The sequence below is a fragment of the Somniosus microcephalus genome, chromosome 3, assembly GCF_052327205.1.
Source record: "Somniosus microcephalus isolate GS21.2 chromosome 3, FLI_Smic_1.0, whole genome shotgun sequence".
Lineage (NCBI taxonomy): Eukaryota > Metazoa > Chordata > Chondrichthyes > Squaliformes > Somniosidae > Somniosus > Somniosus microcephalus.
Genome location: NC_140989.1, coordinates 121,156,355 through 121,174,291, shown reverse-complemented (window position 1 = coordinate 121,174,291; position 17,937 = coordinate 121,156,355). Strand labels below are relative to the sequence as shown.

General features: G+C 47.6%; 3 protein-coding genes and 1 long non-coding RNA gene across 4 annotated transcripts; 2 read left to right on the top strand and 2 right to left on the bottom strand.

Moving 5' to 3' along the window:
• The first annotated feature begins 662 nt into the window (after positions 1-662).
• Positions 663-1,250, top strand: LOC147121318 (histone H2B 1.2-like). The gene has a single exon (XM_085977646.1). The coding sequence runs from the start codon at positions 734-736 to the stop codon at positions 1,109-1,111; it is 378 nt and encodes a 125-aa protein (XP_085833772.1). The 5' UTR covers positions 663-733; the 3' UTR covers positions 1,112-1,250.
• Positions 1,251-2,696: 1,446 nt separating this feature from the next.
• Positions 2,697-3,206, bottom strand: LOC147121317 (histone H3-like). The gene has a single exon (XM_085977645.1). The coding sequence runs from the start codon at positions 3,128-3,130 to the stop codon at positions 2,720-2,722; it is 411 nt and encodes a 136-aa protein (XP_085833771.1). The 5' UTR covers positions 3,131-3,206; the 3' UTR covers positions 2,697-2,719.
• Positions 3,207-4,478: 1,272 nt separating this feature from the next.
• On the bottom strand, positions 4,479-5,297 carry LOC147121316 (uncharacterized). Its single transcript, XM_085977644.1, has one exon. It carries the CDS (start codon positions 5,268-5,270, stop codon positions 4,479-4,481), a length of 792 nt encoding a protein of 263 aa, XP_085833770.1. The 5' UTR covers positions 5,271-5,297.
• Positions 5,298-6,878: 1,581 nt separating this feature from the next.
• LOC147121315 (uncharacterized) lies at positions 6,879-14,230 on the top strand. Its single transcript, XR_015077524.1, has 3 exons — positions 6,879-6,974; positions 10,907-10,973; positions 14,019-14,230. It is a non-coding gene; the product is annotated as an uncharacterized LOC147121315 (long non-coding RNA).
• Positions 14,231-17,937: the final 3,707 nt, after the last annotated feature.

The window sequence follows — 17,937 nt, the reverse complement described above, 5'->3', positions numbered from 1 at the left end:
GAGTGTAAGAGGTTGCAGCCCCTCTTCCATTATTTGAAGGGGCTGCTCCTCGACCTTTGGCTGCACTTCAGTCCCACACTCCTGATCTTTGTTCACCCGGTGTGGAGGGGAGCGGGCAGGTCAGGGGGCCTCCTTGTAGGACTGCTCCTGGGCCTGGCCAAAGTGGCCATCAACTGCTCAAGGCAGCGGGCGGTCAACAGGTTCGGTCGGTCGTACTACCTGCTTCTCTTCTGCGGCCACGTTCGTACCCGGGTGGCCCTGGAGGTGGAGCAGCTGGTATCCGCCGACATGCTCGAGGCCTTCCGCGACCAGTGGACGCCGCAGAGACTGGAGTGCATCATCACCCCCGGAAACCAAATTTTAATTTAATTTGTTACATTTCATTTGATGTATTTTTGTTAAGTTACAGTTTTTTGTTGATTGATCGAAGCACAATAGCGACACAGTGAGCGGCTATTTCAATAAAAACTGGGGTTGGAGAGACTCTTTTGGAAATGTATTTCCTGATTGCAGTGAGAATGCTTTTGATTGGTGACAGGTACTAAATCTAATTGGATATCCAAGGAAACCAATCAGAGAGTTCCTCGAAACAGTTTGTGACATCTTTACAAACGGACCAATCACAATCATTGCCTTCACCCATCCTTTATTAGCATAGCGCTGTGGGGCTGCCTATTTAATCCGCTCCCAGAACGCATTCGATTTATTTCTTTGTCTGAAATTGAGTTTGAAGATGCCTGAAGAGAAGAAGAAACCAGCTCCTAAAAAGGGGGCCAAGAAAACCTTGAATAAAGCGCCAACAAAGAGCGGTAAGAAGAGGAGAAAGTCAAGGAAGGAGAGTTATTCCATCTACATCTACAAAGTGATGAAGCAGGTTCACCCCGACACCGGCATCTCCTCCAAGGCCATGAACATCATGAACTCCTTTGTGAATGATATTTTCGAGCGCATCGCGGGTGAGTCTTCCCGCCTGGCCCATTACAACAAGCGGCACACCATCAGTTCCCGGGAGATCCAGACCGCCGTGCGCTTGCTGTTGCCCGGGGAGCTGGCCAAGCACGCCGTGTCTGAAGGGACAAAGGCGGTGACCAAATACACCAGCTCCAAGTAAAACAGCACAACAGACCAACAAGACAAACACAACGGCTCTTTTAAGAGCCACCCACAGTTTCTCTGAAAAAGCTACACCAACGGCTCTCTGGAAATGTTTTATTGTAGTGTTTTTACTATATGTTAAATGTCTTTCTGGAGTTCGGTAAATGTTTGGTTTTTGTTTTAATCTAGTAGGGAGTTTCTTCGAAATGCAGTTTTCGGTAGGATTTAACACTGACCCTTTTTACTCTGTTCTCAGCCCCGTTCATATTTCCCAGGATATGATCGGTTAGAGCGATTTAAGGGGATTGGGTCAGTTTTCAGTCGTTCGTTTCACTCTTCCTGAAGTTGGTTAATTTATTATCGGGATATCAGTTCATTAACGATAAATCCTTGGTCGAATAGCAACTCTTAATATCACTGTTCGATTAATTGCACCAGGAGTTTCGGCTCCGGGTTAATTCCCGCTGCAACTCCTGTGAATGGAAATCAATCCATAATCTGTGATGTTTGTTTAGAAAGATTCCGCTGGAACGTGTCTTGTTAAATAATGCTGTGCTCGGGTCTTTCGTCCCGCCCGTTACAGACAATTTGAAAGCGAGCAGACTAAACACTAATTTAGACCAAACTGAAAGTGTCTGAAATTTGTGACGGGAAACGTGGAACTGAGACTAATTTTTTGACAAGGTAGTTTCATTTACTAAAGCCGTTGCTGGTCTTCCGAATATATTGGCGGGCTTTTCAAATTTGAAATTTTCTGCTGCTTTCTCATTGCCGCCTGCTGATTGGTGAATCAAGCGGCTCTGATTGGTGACATGAACAACCCAATGAGAATCAGCACAGAGTGACCAATCACAACTGCCTTCACTGCATTCCTGCTGAAGGTATAAGGGCGAGAGCGGGAGCAATTCCTTGTTCTGTGAAAGTATGAGTTTGTGGAAATGTCTGGAAGAGGAAAAAGCGCCGGTAAACTCGAGCCAAGGTCAAGTGTCGCTCATCTGTCTCAGCGCTGTGAGCTCCAAGAGCAAATGAAGCGGCCAGAATTGAATCTAATAATCGGCACCGACTCGATGGGCCGAATGGCCTCCTACTGTGCCGTGAAAGGATCAGAGTTTTCTGAACAGCTTCGGAGCTGATGAATTCATTCAATAGCAGGGCTGGATTCGATTCTGCTCTTTTACGATTAGATAATTTGAATGCTGGTTCCTTTCTGCCTCCCCTTGCCCCACCTGCATTCTCTGGTCACTAAGCTGCCTGTTACCCCGCCCGATTCTCGCCCCGCGAGTTAAAGGCAACGCGGTTAAAGTCAGCGATGGAGATGTGTTGCGTGTTCTCTGCACCGATTTAAGTTTATTAAAGTAAGATCACATTATCTAATATTTATGAACGACAATCATGAGAACGGAGAGGGGTTCCATAGCTACTTCCAACAAAACTGGGATTTTTATTAGTCCCTTATAATGCATCAGAGGAGTTTACGAGCTCTCCATCCTAAATGCATGCTCACCTGCAAGTTGCTGGGCGAATGACCAACAAATATCACTGGTTCAGGAGATCACAGCTCTTTCCTTTGCCGACTTGGTGGCTCTGAAAAGAGCCGTTGTTGTACTTGGTGCTGAAGCCGGGTTTAGGCGCGCTCTCCGCGGATGCGGCGGGCCAGCTGGATGTCTTTGGGCATGATGGTGACTCGCTTGGCGTGGATGGCGCACAGGTTCGTGTCCTCAAAGAGCCCCACCAGGTAAGCCTCGCTGGCCTCCTGCAGGGCCATGATAGCCGAGCTCTGGAAGCGCAGGTCTGTCTTGAAGTCCTGAGCGATCTCTCGCACCAGGCGCTGGAAGGGCAGTTTGCGGATGAGCAGCTCGGTGGATTTCTGGTAGCGGCGGATCTCCCTCAGAGCCACAGTGCCGGGTCTGTACCGATGAGGCTTCTTCACTCCGCCTGTAGCTGGAGCGCTCTTCCGGGCCGCTTTGGTCGCCAGCTGTTTGCGAGGAGCTTTCCCTCCAGTCGATTTGCGCGCTGTCTGCTTGGTCCTGGCCATTTTCTCTCAGATCTCAGCACAATCTGGAACACAGAGCCTGTTAAGGCGGAGCCGGCTCTGCGGCCGCCTTTTAAAGGGTGTGTGAGGGCCCGCCCCGCCCCGGGGCTGTGACTGGTTCCAGCCCGACCCCCAGTCCGGGGCCGAGCTCTGACAGGCAGAAGGAAACGCCGGCAATTACCGGGCCCCGATTGGCTGAGTTGAAATTATTCATCATTTTCAAAACACCCGCCACTTTCAATGTAACGGACTTTGAGAGAAAGCTTGCTTGTGACAAGAAGTAATAATCTCTCTTTTATAGTGGCAGACTTGCGGTCAGAGATTCCCGGCGCTGTTTTACAATCGGGTTTTAAATCGACTCCTTCCTCGGCTCTGTCCGATGGGGAATGGTCTTCACTTTGTGCGCTAGTGTAAAACGGGTGAGAGGGAATCGGCAGCCCGTTTTAGTCTCCCGATGAATATTCCCATTGACTTCAATGGTGCCGATAGGCTATCACCCGATTTACACCATTGCAGATACCGGTATTTAAACACAGACTGAGTGACAGACAGAGAGAGAGAGAGACCGGGAGGGCAGGAGACAGACTGAGAGTGACAGACAGAGAGAGAGACCGGGAGGGCAGGAGACAGAGTGAGAGTCACAGACAGAGCAGAGAGCGACCTCTGATCTTCCAGCTCCACCTCCAATTTACTGCAACCGCCAATTTCAAACCGTTTATCGGCAACAGAACCGGAACACAGCTCCGCACAAATCCTTACAGACTTGGGCTTCATATTCAAGGATTTCCAGAAACTCGGAGTGTTTAAATAAGGCCCTGTTACAATTAAGAATCAGTAATATTCCCGCCTATGTACAGTCCCTCTGTAACAAGTCGACCCGCCTCCTTCCATTTCAGTGCCAGCCCCTATTCCATCTCCCCACACCTGCCTTCCCAGCCCGGTTCAGCAGTTTACAAACACCTTATTCCAGCTGATTTGGACAATCTCATGTGTTGCGATTTGAGTTGTGACGCGGGGTTTCTCCGCCAGTGTTACCGACTCACTGAGACTCTCAACCTGAATCTGTGAAATGAAAATGACCATGAACTGAGACTGGACCCGAACACACCCCCAGTTAGTGAGGCCCGGCCCGGACATCCCATTCTGTTTTATTGCAGACAGTGGGGGGAGGGAGCGAATGTCAGCCAGTCACCAGGGATCCTGGGTTTACTTGAAATGATTTCAATCTGAAATCTGAGCCCGGCGCAAGGACAGGAATCACTTGATTCCGGGATCAGCTCTTTTCTGAGAGATGTGGGTGGCTCTGAGAAGAGCCGTTGGGTTCAGATGTTTACAGGTTACACTTGATATTTTACTTCTTTTTGGGCGCTGCTCTCTTAGCCTTTGCTGATTTCGACTTGGGCTTGGCCTTCGATTTTTCCACCCTCTTGGCCGCCTTCACCTTTGCCACTATGGCCCTCTTGGGGGTTTGAGGCTTCTTCGCAGGAGCCTTTTTCTTAAGAGTCGCCGTCTTATTTGGCGTTGGCGCCTTCTTGGTGCCCGTTTTCTTGGCTGCTGGTTTCTTGGCTGCTGATTTCTTAGCTGCCGGTTTCTTTGTTGCGACTTTCTTGGCTGCTGCTTTCTTCGCTGGAGATTTCTTGGCTGCTGCTTTCTTCACCTTTACCTCTTTTCCCTGGCTTTGCTGCTTTGCCATTTTAACAGAGCCGGAGGCGCCCTTGCCCGTGGTGTGCACCAAGATACAATTTTCCACATTCCTCTTGATACTCGCCCTGATCTGGGACCGGAGCTGCTCCACATCCAGGCCGCTGTCAGCCAGAGCCTTCTTTATCGCGACCATGGACGTCCCCTTGCGATCGCTGCAATCCGCCACAATCTTGACGATCTGCTCGCCCAACTTGGGACCGGCTTTCTTGGGCCGGGAAACAGTCTTCTGCTTCTTGGGAGTCTTGATTTGAGCGGCGGCGGCTGGAGGAGCCGTTTCGGCGGCTGCGGTGTCATTCATGTCGGGAACTCTGTAGAAAATCTCTCTGACAGTCAGAAGTGGGTCAGAAATGAATCCAGAGGTGGCGGCACAGAGCAATTTAAAGGCAGCGAGCGGACGGGGCGGAGACATCCTGCTGTCAGCTCCCGGCCCCTGCAGCATTTCTGTGTTTCTCTCTCCTCATAAACTCTCCGATACCATTGAAAATCCGGCACTCCAGAATCCCAGTCGAGATCCTTCCTGATTCTAAGACCAGAACGTTTGCTGTCGAAAAAGTTTCAACCGAATTCAAGGCTCCAGTCTCGATTTAAACCCCTTTCAATGCTGCACTCATCGCGCTCTCTCACCCGATCGCTGACATGGTCTCTGGTTTTCGACTGAAATCTTGATTATCAACTCAAGCTTTACCTTAAATTCCCACTTCGGGGCTGAGCAGGGGAGCAGGGCGATTCTATGACTGGCAAATATTTTTATTTTACACAAGAGGGACTCGGCAATCCGGCGATGAGTCCGGACACACAAACACAGTGACATTAGACTTGGCCGCCCGCCCCTTTAACACACTCTCTGACACAATGTTCACATCTGCACAGTCACAGGACAAACTGTTCCCCAGATTTACAGTTCCCAGGACAGGCTTTCCTCTCTGCTCGGCCTGTGCTGCGGATTCACGGGGGGTTAGTTGTCGTTTCCCAGCTCAGTAACTGTTAAACACTCTGAGGCCGGCGCTCCTCGCAGAGTCTGTTCCCCAGATTCAGGGGCAAGAGCCAATCACAGCTGTGGCTGTGTTAACCCATATCTGCTTTTAAATTTACTAATATTGTGCGCACGCAGAAACATGGTTGCTTTATATATAAATAAATATAATAAATTATATGTTCACCGCCCTCAGGTCTGTCTGCGTTTCCCTCTTCTAAACTGAGGGACATATAACAGTAACTGGTGTCCTATCGGTCCCATCCTCAATACCCAGAGACGGCGATCAGAGAGACACAGACAGAGAGACACTGTATCAGTCTTCAACTTCGTATCAAAGTCTTCATATTACGCTCAATAACAGTTGATTCATATACAGTACAAAGAGAGAGCTGATAGCGACAGAGAGAGGGCGGAGGGAGAGTCAGAGACAGAGTGAGGCGGGCGATGAGAGACAGAGATAGTATCAGTTCCAGACTGACCTGTAAATTCCCGTTTTATGCAGAAAAAACCCAATGGAAAGACAGAAGATGCAGTCTAATTGTACACTGATCTTTTACCAGACAGGCATATTATTAATCGCGCACTCCGGGAAAGTGCCAGAGAGTGAGAAAAACAATGTCCAATATTTAACCAACTCTTGCCTGTTGTACTCGCTGCAGTCCTGCAGCTCAGGGCCTTTCGGTATTACTCTCATTGACCGAGTCTTTCACTTTTATTAAATTAATCTGGGACGGTGGCTGTCAGATATTAACTCCTGCGCGGTCCCAGCAAACACTCCGACTCCCTCGTTCCTCCCATGTTTCTGCAGCATTGCTTTCTGAAGAGGGGCTCATGAAAAACAACACCCTGCAAGGAATGATCCCAAATTGAGCATCTTAAAGGGACAAGCCCGCAGCTTTAAACCTTCTCTGTCCTTCCCCCCAGGCCCAGTTTCTTTGCTCAGACTCTGATGAAAGCGAGTTAGGGAAAGCTCCCTTTGTTTTTAAATTCTGAAATATTGCAGAGAGCAACGCATACGCGGTAAGCCCCGCCCCCTGCATCGTTTCACAGTGAGCAGAAGTACGCATGCGGGCTCCCCTCCCCCACCGCTGCCTGTGCGTGCCATTCACTCAGTGAGCGGAAGAAGATGGTTTGAAACAGTTGGGATTGGAGATTTCACGGCCCGGGGTAAGCGAGCAAATAGCAGCAAATCGCTTTGGGATCTCAGAAGGGCAGTGAGTCCGGGGCAAGTTCAGGGGGTGTCGCGGGCTGTTTGTAAGAGGCGTAGTGGAGCACAAATTGGTCCCAGTACATGGACTGAGCGGCGGAAGGGAGAGGCCACTCTTGGGCGGTGTGGACAGGGTAAGGGAGACAGAATGTGAAACATCTGTTATAGGCGGTGTGGACAGGGTAAGGGAGACAGAATGTGAAACATCTGTTATAGGCGGTGTGGACAGGGTAAGGGAGACAGAATGTGAAGAATCTGTTATAGGCGGTGTGGACAGGGTAAGGGAGACAGAATGTGAAGAATCTGTTATAGGCGGTGTGGACAGGGTAAGGGAGACAGAATGTGAAGAATCTGTTATAGGCGGTGTGGACAGGGTAAGGGAGACAGAATGTGAAGAATCTGTTATAGGCGGTGTGGACAGGGTAAGGGAGACAGAATGTGAAGAATCTGTTATAGGCGGTGTGGACAGGGTAAGGGAGACAGAATGTGAAGAATCTGTTATAGGCGGTGTGGACAGGGTAAGGGAGACAGAATGTGAAACATCTGTTATAGGCGGTGTGGACAGGGTAAGGGAGACAGAATGTGAAGAATCTGTTATAGGCGGTGTGGACAGGGTAAGGGAGACAGAATGTGAAGAATCTGTTATAGGCGGTGTGGACAGGGTAAGGGAGACAGAATGTGAAGAATCTGTTATAGGCGGTGTGGACAGGGTAAGGGAGACAGAATGTGAAACATCTGTTATAGGCGGTGTGGACAGGGTAAGGGAGACAGAATGTGAAGAATCTGTTATAGGCGGTGTGGACAGGGTAAGGGAGACAGAATGTGAAGAGTCTGTTATAGGCGGTGTGGACAGGGTAAGGGAGACAGAATGTGAAACATCTGTTATAGGCGGTGTGGACAGGGTAAGGGAGACAGAATGTGAAACATCTGTTATAGGCGGTGTGGACAGGGTAAGGGAGACAGAATGTGAAGAGTCTGTTATAGGCGGTGTGGACAGGGTAAGGGAGACAGAATGTGAAGAGTCTGTTATAGGCGGTGTGGACAGGGTAAGGGAGACAGAATGTGAAGAATCTGTTATAGGCGGTGTGGACAGGGTAAGGGAGACAGAATGTGAAACATCTGTTATAGGTGGTGTGGACAGGGTAAGGGAGACAGAATGTGAAGAGTCTGTTATAGGCGGTGTGGACAGGGTAAGGGAGACAGAATGTGAAGAGTCTGTTATAGGCGGTGTGGACAGGGTAAGGGAGACAGAATGTGAAGAATCTGTTATAGGCGGTGTGGACAGGGTAAGGGAGACAGAATGTGAAACATCTGTTATAGGCGGTGTGGACAGGGTAAGGGAGACAGAATGTGAAGAATCTGTTATAGGCGGTGTGGACAGGGTAAGGGAGACAGAATGTGAAGAATCTGTTATAGGCGGTGTGGACAGGGTAAGGGAGACAGAATGTGAAGAGTCTGTTATAGGCGGTGTGGACAGGGTAAGGGAGACAGAATGTGAAACATCTGTTATAGGCGGTGTGGACAGGGTAAGGGAGACAGAATGTGAAGAGTCTGTTATAGGCGGTGTGGACAGGGTAAGGGAGACAGAATGTGAAGAATCTGTTATAGGCGGTGTGGACAGGGTAAGGGAGACAGAATGTGAAACATCTGTTATAGGCGGTGTGGACAGGGTAAGGGAGACAGAATGTGAAGAGTCTGTTATAGGCGGTGTGGACAGGGTAAGGGAGACAGAATGTGAAGAGTCTGTTATAGGCGGTGTGGACAGGGTAAGGGAGACAGAATGTGAAACATCTGTTATAGGCGGTGTGGACAGGGTAAGGGAGACAGAATGTGAAGAGTCTGTTATAGGCGGTGTGGACAGGGTAAGGGAGACAGAATGTGAAACATCTGTTATAGGCGGTGTGGACAGGGTAAGGGAGACAGAATGTGAAACATCTGTTATAGGCGGTGTGGACAGGGTAAGGGAGACAGAATGTGAAGAGTCTGTTATAGGCGGTGTGGACAGGGTAAGGGAGACAGAATGTGAAGAATCTGTTATAGGCGGTGTGGACAGGGTAAGGGAGACAGAATGTGAAGAATCTGTTATAGGCGGTGTGGACAGGGTAAGGGAGACAGAATGTGAAGAGTCTGTTATAGGCGGTGTGGACAGGGTAAGGGAGACAGAATGTGAAACATCTGTTATAGGCGGTGTGGACAGGGTAAGGGAGACAGAATGTGAAACATCTGTTATAGGCGGTGTGGACAGGGTAAGGGAGACAGAATGTGAAACATCTGTTATAGGCGGTGTGGACAGGGTAAGGGAGACAGAATGTGAAACATCTGTTATAGGCGGTGTGGACAGGGTAAGGGAGACAGAATGTGAAACATCTGTTATAGGCGGTGTGGACAGGGTAAGGGAGACAGAATGTGAAACATCTGTTATAGGCGGTGTGGACAGGGTAAGGGAGACAGAATGTGAAGAGTCTGTTATAGGCGGTGTGGACAGGGTAAGGGAGACAGAATGTGAAGAGTCTGTTATAGGTGGTGTGGACAGGGTAAGGGAGACAGAATGTGAAGAATCTGTTATAGGCGGTGTGGACAGGGTAAGGGAGACAGAATGTGAAGAATCTGTTATAGGCGGTGTGGACAGGGTAAGGGAGACAGAATGTGAAGAATCTGTTATAGGTGGTGTGGACAGGGTAAGGGAGACAGAATGTGAAGAATCTGTTATAGGCGGTGTGGACAGGGTAAGGGAGACAGAATGTGAAGAATCTGTTATAGGCGGTGTGGACAGGGTAAGGGAGACAGAATGTGAAGAATCTGTTATAGGCGGTGTGGACAGGGTAAGGGAGACAGAATGTGAAACATCTGTTATAGGCGGTGTGGACAGGGTAAGGGAGACAGAATGTGAAGAGTCTGTTATAGGTGGTGTGGACAGGGTAAGGGAGACAGAATGTGAAGAATCTGTTATAGGCGGTGTGGACAGGGTAAGGGAGACAGAATGTGAAACATCTGTTATAGGTGGTGTGGACAGGGTAAGGGAGACAGAATGTGAAACATCTGTTATAGGTGGTGTGGACAGGGTAAGGGAGACAGAATGTGAAGAATCTGTTATAGGCGGTGTGGACAGGGTAAGGGAGACAGAATGTGAAGAGTCTGTTATAGGTGGTGTGGACAGGGTAAGGGAGACAGAATGTGAAGAATCTGTTATAGGCGGTGTGGACAGGGTAAGGGAGACAGAATGTGAAACATCTGTTATAGGCGGTGTGGACAGGGTAAGGGAGACAGAATGTGAAACATCTGTTATAGGCGGTGTGGACAGGGTAAGGGAGACAGAATGTGAAGAATCTGTTATAGGCGGTGTGGACAGGGTAAGGGAGACAGAATGTGAAGAGTCTGTTGTTGTAAATCATTGTTACTTTCTCCACCCAAACCAGGAATGAATGTTTGGGTTTAGTTCCAGTCTCACCCTGTTTGTTATTGGACAGTGAACAGTGGAAACAGATCCAGACAATAAAGATGTGGGGAGTTATAGAAGGAGCATCTATTGCAGGTACCAAGTGAGAAGTGAGAAGCAAACATTTTAAAAAGTGGCTGTTTGACTTTGGTTGAACGGTTAATCACAAGAGAGAGGGAAGTAGCAATCTGGTCTGTGCAAAGGTGCCATTCGTTGCCCAGTGCAGGGGCTGGGTTGTGTCTGGATGTCACTAAATTGTTGTAAAACCACATTACACTCCTGGTATACAGAAGCTGAATGCTGTACTGCAGTGGAGTCATACACTGACGCTGTTTGTATCACTGGCTTTCCTTTGCCAGTGTTCATAATGATTATTAACAGGGAATAAATTGATACTTTATGCATTTTCTACCCCTCTATTTCGTCTGTTATAAGAGATACTTATTCTTCTTACAGGAAAGTACTTGAAGGAATTGGAATGAACGTGATGTTTCCTTCACCTGAGGCACATGGAACAGTGCAGGCAGGTCCTTCTCACATACAGTCGGTACATTATCACTCAGAGTGCAGAGACACAGACAGCTCATCAGTTCCCCACTCTCCGACAGCAGAAGTATTCAGTCACTGATTTCAAATTCCAGAGACATATTTTCAATCCAACAGACAAACAGAGCAGGAGAGACAAACGCTGTTTCCATTTCACCCCAACTCAGTACCACTGACTGGTAGATATATAAATCCCAGTCCAAAATCACACCCACTATCAGATTAAAAGGCACGATCCCACAATAATGCAGCCTTAGCTACAAATTAAGTACCAGATAGACCTGACACATAGTACCCGAGTGACAGGTTCACAATGAATCCCGATTTCCTACCTCAACAATAAATTATATACCCACCCACAACTCACGTACTATCTATGTAAATCTATGTAGAATTAATCTAGCCTGGCAAACTGTCTCAGAGAACGACAGTTACATAATGATGCACACACTCACATACAGTACCAGAGGATAGCTACAGAATAAGTTACACACTCACATACAGTACCTGAGACTGACAGAGTTAAGAATGATACTCACACTAACACACAGTACCAGAGACTGACAGATACAGAATGAATATTACACCCACATTGAGTACCAGTGTGTGACAGATACAGTATTGTTCTCACACTCACACACAGTACCAGTCTCTGATAGATACAGAATGAGCCCTACATTCACGTACAATACCAGAGACTGACAGATACAGAATGAATCCCACACTTGTACACAGTACCAAACACTGACAGGTGCCACACTCACATACCGTACCGGAGACAGTCAGATATAGAATGAATCCCACACTCACACACTAAGGGCTGGATTTTACCGGCGCTCAGAGGGCGGGTTTGGAGGTGGGTCCGCTGTCAAAATAGCAAAGATTAACAACGGGTAGGAAACCTGCTCTCAACCCGCCTCCACGCGAGCCTCCCAGGTGTCTGGTCTGTCTTCGCAGAACTGACCCAACACCAAGTGGCGGGGGAGAAAATTTAGATCATTAAATGGCTTGTTAACAGCCAATTTAATGCTACTTTGAGGCTACCTTGCAATTTTACGTGCTCCCCTACGGGTTACCTGCTGCTCGGGGAGCTCACCCTGTCATGAGTTGAGTCTGCTTTGATGTATCTGATAAGCTGACAGCTGCAGAAGTGGTATAAAGGATGCCATGTTACAGATGGTCAGTTTCAGAGCTCAGAAACTGTTGGTTTCTTCATTTGTAAGACATTTAGAGATTTCTTTAGTTTGCAAGTGTTTAGAGCCAACTGTATAATCAGTGCCACCTCATTGGAACAACCTCTCTCACCACTGACAGACCACGTCTGTCATCTCACCTGCAGCTGCCATCTATTGCAGCAACATTGGTGCCCTTGGAAAAAACACACCATGGTCCTCTGAATCCTTCCATGATCAGCCCCAACATCAACATCACCAGGGGCACACCAACATCACAAATAACATCACCAACCTTCTCCGCCATCCCCTTATGCTGCACAGGACACAGGGCATCAGCCCCTGACAACATTGCTGCCCGGGAGGCCAGCGATGGCCAGATTTACTTTACTTGATGCTGTAAACCCTGGCTGCCACATGATGTGCCAGGTTGACACTATCCCACACCAGCACTGTAAAGCAACCCTTTAATGTCCAAGCCATTCCATTCACACTCATCACTATAGCGGGGGTACCGTTATGTCTCAACATTCACTGGAACTCAGTAAGACACTTCTCAAGGTGTACAGATCTGTCCAATAAGGTAAAATGTTGAAAATATAGATTTCACTGTATAACAGCACATTGCCAGATACTTCACATGAACATTGGCTAAACCCGTCAAATGCCTAGCCTTGTGTGTTGTTAGTTGGTATGCATGCAAATGGATGAGGGTGAGTGTGAGGGGTGGCTAGTGAGATGGGCAAGTGATAATGTAGATAGAGAGGGATGGGTGGCGGTGCAAGTTAAGTTGGTGTGAGTAAGGATGTGCAGGAGTAGGAAAAGGGTTAGACCCGAAACGTCGACTCTAATTTCTCTCCACGGATGTTGCCTGGCCTGCTGAGTTTTTCCAGCATTTTCTGTTGTTATATGTGCAGGAGTAGGGTTTGGAAGGCAGAGTGATGGGGATGTAATGAGTGGCACAGCAGGGTGAGTTTGAGTGTGGCACTGCAGTAACGTTTTGTGATCTACTGAGATCATTGAAAGGTTGGCGCCACTGCAGCCTGGCACTCCTGACCACATCTCTGCTTGTGTCCTGCTGTGCAATGTGCAGCCAGACTGCGTTGATCTCCTGGGGAGGTCTCTTCTTCCCATGGGAAGGGAAGAGAATCTCCCTGCGTGCTGTGTCTCCCTCCTAAGCATATGGTGGGAGTCATGCGTGAGCCTGGGTGCAGATGTGCACCTTTGTGCAGTGCTTGTCAGTGTTTGCAGCATCTCAGTGCAGGGCGGGCTTAACAAGGCCAATCTACGGAAAATCTTTTTGAGAGAGCGGCTACAGACGGGAGCGGGACCGGAATCCGCCATCCAGCTCTCCCGCCACCATCCCGCCTCCGCAGGGAAAATCCAGCCCTAAGCCACAGACTGAGAGATACGGAGTGAATCACACTATCACTCAGTTCCAGAGACTGGAAGATACAGAATTAATTTCACACACAGTACCAGAGACAGAAGGGCACAGAATTAACCTCAGTCTCACAGACAGAAGCAGAGACTGGCAGATACCGAATGAGACCCAAACTCACATACACTACCAGAGACTGACAGACACAGAATTAATCCCACAATCACACACAGTAATAGAGACTGATAGAAAGGCAATGAATTTCACTCGCATTCTGTACCAGAGACTGACAGATAAACAATGAATCTTACTCTCACATACAGGCCACAGGCTGACTGATTTAACACAACATTATAACTAGTGTTTGTTCTAACAAAATGCAATAATAGCTCGTCTCCATTCCTAGTTTTTCTAAATCCCACCTGTCCAATATAATGTGAACAATTATTGTCTGTTTTGTCCCTGTCAGATCTGTAAACTTCGCTGTACTGGAGATTGGTGACATCTACTGGCCAGAAGTGAGAATTGCAACATAGCGGAAGAAACTCAGTCTTTCAGGGTTACAGAAACAGTGCAATGTGAGGAAATAGTTTCTGTCTGTAAGTTCTACACTCCTACTGTTTCACCTTTTTATATTGAAAAATAAAAACAATCCATTGTAATGTTAGTCTTCATTGATTCGATATTTGTAAATTTGCCCTGTTAGTTTTTACACAACATTGAGTAATATTTCTGTCTGATTTCTCAGGATACTATTTACATTACTTCAAATAAACAAAACATAAAAACAAAAAGAACGGAGCGCAAAGTTGATAATTTCACAGGAAATATTCAAAGGGGAAAGGAATGAAATGCAGAAAGAATTAAGCTGAAATAACAGAAGATGCTGAAAATACTCAGCAGGTTTGGCAGCATCTTTGGAGAAGGGAAGCTCGGGTTAACAGTTCAGGTTTGTGACCCTTCTAACCCTGGAAGATTAATCCTTCCTCTCTTCACAGATGCTGCCGGACCCACTCAGTCTTTCCAGCTTCTTCTGTTATTATATCAGATTTTTAGCCTGTGCAGTATATCGCTTTTTGAAGAATAAAACAATCCCTGGGAGGGAATAGGTATTTAAATAAGAAACAGGAAGAAGCGGAGGGAAAAGATTCAGAAAATCAATGAATTTCACAGAATCCGAGTATTTCTATCCCGGTTCCACTCTGCAGTTCAGGGCAAATAATAAATATCAATAAAAAGGAACAAAGTCTCAGTTAAACTTGATGTTAAATGGAAAAGAAAGCAATGTTGAAAGTATTTTTATACAAATTATACCCGTTTGGGTTTTGGAAACATTCTGAATGTGTCAGGCTCTGGTCCTGTATGTGAATGTGGGATTCAGTCAGTAACTGTCAGTCTCTGGTACTGTGTGTGAATGTGGGATTCATTCAGTAACTGTCAGGCTCCGGTACTGTGTGTGAGTGTGGGATTCATTCAGTAACTGTCAGGCTCTGGTACTGTGTGTGAGTGTGGGATTCAGTCAGTAACTGTCAGTCTCCGGTACTGTGTGTGAGTGTGGGATTCATTCAGTAACTGTCAGTCTCTGGTCCTGTGTGTGAATGTGGGATTCAGTCAGTAACTGTCAGTCTCCGGTACTGTGTGTGAGTGTGGGATTCAGTCAGTAACTGTCAGTCTCCGGTACTGTGTGTGAGTGTGGGATTCAGTCAGTAACTGTCAGGCTCCGGTACTGTGTGTGAGTGTGGGATTCAGTCAGTAACTGTCAGTCTCTGGTACTGTGTGTGAGTGTGGGATTCATTCAGTAACTGTCAGTCTCTGGTACTGTGTGTGAATGTGGGATTCAGTCAGTAACTGTCAGGCTCTGGTACTGTGTGTGAGTGTGGGATTCAGTCAGTAACTGTCAGGCTCTGGTACTGTGTGTGAATGTGGGATTCAGTCAGTAACTGTCAGTCTCCGGTACTGTGTGTGAGTGTGGGATTCATTCAGTAACTGTCAGTCTCCGGTACTGTATGTGAGTGTGGGATTCATTCAGTAACTGTCAGTCTCTGGTCCTGTGTGTGAGTGTGGGATTCAGTCAGTAACTGCCAGGCTCTGGTACTGTGTGTGAGTGTGGGATTCAGTCAGTAACTGTCAGTCTCCGGTACTGTGTGTGAATGTGGGATTCAGTCAGTAACTGTCAGTCTCCGGTACTGTGTGTGAATGTGGGATTCAGTCAGTAACTGTCAATCTCTGGTACTGTGTGTGAGTGTGGGATTCAGTCAGTAACTGTCAGTCTCTGGTACTGTGTGTGAATGTGGGATTCATTCAGTAACTGTCAATCTCTGGTACTGTGTGTGAATGTGGGATTCAGTCAGTAACTGCCAGTCTCTGGTACTGTGTGTGAATGTGGGATTCATTCAGTAACTGTCAATCTCTGGTACTGTGTGTGAGTGTGGGATTCAGTCAGTAACTGTCAGTCTCTGGTACTGTGTGTGAATGTGGGATTCATTCAGTAACTGTCAATCTCTGGTACTGTGTGTGAATGTGGGATTCATTCAGTAACTGTCAATCTCTGGTACTGTGTGTGAGTGTGGGATTCAGTCAGTAACTGTCAGTCTCTGGTACTGTGTGTGAGTGTGGGATTCAGTCAGTAACTGTCAGTCTCTGGTACTGTGTGTGAGTGTGGGATTCAGTCAGTAACTGCCAGTCTCTGGTACTGTATGTGAATGTGGGATTCAGTCAGTAACTGTCAGTCTCTGGTACTGTGTGTGAGTGTGGGATTCAGTCAGTAACTGCCAGTCTCTGGTACTGTATGTGAATGTGGGATTCAGTCAGTAACTGTCAGTCTCCGGTACTGTGTGTGAGTGTGGGATTCAGTCAGTAACTGTCAGTCTCTGGTACTGTGTGTGAGTGTGGGATTCAGTCAGTAACTGTCAGTCTCCGGTACTGTGTGTGAGTGTGGGATTCAGTCAGTAACTGTCAGTCTCCGGTACTGTATGTGAGTGTGGGATTCAGTCAGTAACTGTCAGTCTCTGGTACTGTGTGTGAGTGTGGGATTCAGTCAGTAACTGTCAATCTCTGGTACTGTATGTGAGTGTGGGATTCAGTCAGTAACTGCCAGGCTCTGGTACTGTGTGTGAGTGTGGGATTCAGTCAGTAACTGCCAGGCTCTGGTACTGTGTGTGAGTGTGGGATTCAGTCAGTAACTGTCAGGCTCCGGTACTGTGTGTGAGTGTGGGATTCAGTCAGTAACTGTCAGTCTCCGGTACTGTGTGTGAGTGTGGGATTCAGTCAGTAACTGTCAGTCTCCGGTACTGTGTGTGAATGTGGGATTCATTCAGTAACTGTCAATCTCTGGTACTGTGTGTGAGTGTGGGATTCAGTCAGTAACTGTCAGTCTCTGGTACTGTGTGTGAGTGTGGGATTCAGTCAGTAACTGTCAGTCTCCGGTACTGTGTGTGAGTGTGGGATTCAGTCAGTAACTGCCAGTCTCTGGTACTGTGTGTGAGTGTGGGATTCAGTCAGTAACTGTCAGGCTCTGGTACTGTGTGTGAGTGTGGGATTCAGTCAGTAACTGTCAGCCTCTGGTACTGTATGTGAGTGTGGGATTCAGTCAGTAACTGTCAGTCTCCGGTACTGTGTGTGAGTGTGGGATTCAGTCAGTAACTGTCAGTCTCTGGTACTGTGTGTGAGTGTGGGATTCAGTCAGTAACTGTCAGTCTCCGGTACTGTATGTGAGTGTGGGATTCAGTCAGTAACTGTCAGTCTCTGGTACTGTGTGTGAGTGTGGGATTCAGTCAGTAACTGTCAGGCTCTGGTACTGTGTGTGAGTGTGGGATTCAGTCAGTAACTGTCAGTCTCCGGTACTGTGTGTGAGTGTGGGATTCAGTCAGTAACTGTCAGGCTCTGGTACTGTGTGTGAGTGTGGGATTCAGTCAGTAACTGTCAGTCTCCGGTACTGTGTGTGAATGTGGGATTCAGTCAGTAACTGTCAGTCTCTGGTACTGTATGTGAGTGTGGGATTCAGTCAGTAACTGTCAGTCTCCGGTACTGTGTGTGAGTGTGGGATTCAGTCAGTAACTGTCAGTCTCTGGTACTGTGTGTGAGTGTGGGATTCAGTCAGTAACTGTCAGTCTCCGGTACTGTATGTGAGTGTGGGATTCAGTCAGTAACTGTCAGTCTCTGGTACTGTGTGTGAGTGTGGGATTCAGTCAGTAACTGTCAGTCTCTGGTACTGTGTGTGAGTGTGGGATTCAGTCAGTAACTGTCAGTCTCCGGTACTGTATGTGAGTGTGGGATTCAGTCAGTAACTGTCAGTCTCTGGTACTGTGTGTGAGTGTGGGATTCAGTCAGTAACTGTCAGTCTCTGGTACTGTGTGTGAATGTGGGATTCAGTCAGTAACTGTCAGTCT